The sequence below is a fragment of the Octopus bimaculoides genome, chromosome 12, assembly GCF_001194135.2.
Source record: "Octopus bimaculoides isolate UCB-OBI-ISO-001 chromosome 12, ASM119413v2, whole genome shotgun sequence".
NCBI classification, from domain to species: domain Eukaryota; kingdom Metazoa; phylum Mollusca; class Cephalopoda; order Octopoda; family Octopodidae; genus Octopus; species Octopus bimaculoides.
In genome coordinates, this window is record NC_068992.1 from 59543923 (window position 1) to 59546407 (window position 2485).

Consider the following 2485-nt stretch of genomic DNA (forward strand, 5'->3'; position numbering starts at 1 on the left):
ATATATATATATATATAAAATGCATATATATATATTATATATATATAATATACATATATGTATATATATATAAGATACATATATATATTAACTGGTACTCAGTTGGTTACGGTGACAAGGGTTCCAGTTGATCTGATCATCCGCCAGCTTGTGAAATAAATGTGCAGCAAGTGGCTGAGCACTCCACAGACACGTGTACCCTTAATGTAGTTCTCAGGAAGATTCAGCATGACACAGAGTGTGACAAGGCTGGCCCTTTGAATTTACAGGTACTCCTCATTTTTGCCAGCTGAGTGGACTGGAGCAATGTGAAATAAAGTGTCTTGTCCAAGGACACAATGTGTTGGCAGGAACTGAACTCATGACCTTATGATTGTAAGCTGAATACCCTGACCACTTAGTCACGCACCTTGGCGTTAGGAAGGGCATCCAGCTGTAGAAACTCTGCCAAATCAGACTGGAGCCTGGTGTTGCCATCCGGTTTCACCAGTCCTCAGTCAAATCGTCCAACCCATGCTAGCATGGAAAGCGGACGTTAAACGATGATGATATATATATATATATATATATATATATATATAATAGACATATAAGATAGGTATGGCCAGTCTATTTGGTTACTCTGGGTTTCAGGTCCATAAACTGCTTAGCTTTACAACATTTCTCTTGACCCTAAATCCGTTGACCTATGGCCTCTCTAGGAAATGGAGGAAGAAAAGACTTTATTATTCTGTCAACAACAAGGGATCATCTCCCTTTGATGACTATTTGTAATTGACCCTGTTGGCCTGTGGATCCCAGGATGCCAGCAAGAAATTCCTGAAATGCAAGCAGGGTGTGAAGATTTCTGTCTGGGAGTTGAGGATGCTCCCTGGGTCGAGGAAGTTTTTTATTTGGACAGTTTGACAGGAGCGGCTTTGTTTGCATCCCTGTAACTTAGCAGTCTGGCAAAAGTGATTGATAGTATAAGTACTAGACTGATGAGGGGTGGTGGTGGGAGATTTGATTGATTAAATCATTTAAGGAGGAGGTTGGTGCCCTGTCCAGCATGGCTGCAGTCCAATGACTGAAACAAGTAAAAAGTAAAAGACAAATGGTAAAGGATACAAACATTTGACACCAAAGTTGTCCTCACAGAAATAAGGTATACTTACTACTGAGGTCTATATGTCTGACAAGGGGGTGTGACAGTCCCTCAGAAATGTTCTCGATCTTGTTATTACTCAAGGAAATGTATTGTAAAAAAGGATGTGGTTTAATGTCCACCTCTTCAATGATGTTTTTGTCTGCTTTCAGAGACAACAGATTTGGTAAGAAGTCTAAAGGGCTTAAACTGGATAACTGATTGTTGCTCACATCAACAATTCTCAAATGAATATATCTCTCAAGAATGCATATGTTGGTTAGCTCCCTGGCAAATAAAAATAAGAACACATGAACATTATATACACACATACATGCGCACAACATTTAGGTGCAGGTGTGGTTGTGCGTGAAGGGGTTTACTTACCGACAACATGGCGTAGTGGTTAAGGGCACAGGCTACTAACCCCAACATGGTTCTGAGTTCAGTCTCTGTGTGGCACCTTGGGCAAGTGTCTTCTACTATAGCCCTGAACTGACCAAAGCCTTACAATTGGATTTCGTAGACAGAAACTGAAACAAGACCATTTTGTGTGTGTGTGTGTGTATATACGTAACCTTATCATTTCGCATTTGTTTTGCTTCTATATGTTGGTTCCCTGACGATGAATATATGTGCAGTTCCAGTACCTCTTACTTCTTTGGAGTAGAGTGCACATATATTTTGAAACATATGTAGGAATTAAAGGAACTTTTGTTTATATGCGTTTTGCTCCATTTATTATTATTATTATTCATATCTACTCAAAATGCATCACTTTAACTTGGTATTTATGCCTATAAAACGGGTGTGATATCCTGTTTTTTTTTGTGTAATTTTTGCTACCCATGGTAACTATTAACATATTTACATTGTCAAGGTTTTTTAAAATCAAGATAATAATAATATATACATAAATTTGTATATATATATATATATATATAAATGTACTGCTCTGTGATAGAAAGATCAACAAAAAGGTACTCCATCTGGTGAGGGATAAATATTATTTATTTAAAGGACACAATACATATCTTTAAGTGCTACTAATAGTTCCATATTTTGAGAAATATCTCAAGCATATACATCAGGCACTGCTAAATCACGGGGACGTAACCATACCAACATCAGTTGTCAAGTGATGGTTGGGGGGACAAACACAGATGCAAAGACACACACACACACAACAGGCTTCTTTCAGGTTCCGTCTACCAAATCTACTCACAAGGCTTTGGTTGGCCCAAGGCTATAGCAGGAGACACTTTCCCATGGTGCCATACTGTAGGACTGAACCCAGAACCATGTGGTCGAGAAGCAAGCTTCTTACCACACAGCTACGCCTGCACATACATATAGATCGGA

General features: G+C 38.8%; 1 protein-coding gene across 1 annotated transcript in view; it reads right to left on the reverse strand.

The window, feature by feature from the left end:
* The window catches only part of LOC106868461 (leucine-rich repeat-containing protein 23), a 12794-nt gene extending 10368 nt beyond the window's left edge, over positions 1-2426 (reverse strand). Inside the window, exons 1-2 of the mRNA XM_014913735.2 lie at positions 2404-2426; positions 1155-1411 (exon numbers count right to left, since the gene is read on the reverse strand). Coding sequence (XP_014769221.1) covers positions 1155-1411; positions 2404-2426 — 280 coding nt within the window. The remainder of the gene's footprint in view (positions 1-1154; positions 1412-2403) is intronic.
* Positions 2427-2485: the final 59 nt, after the last annotated feature.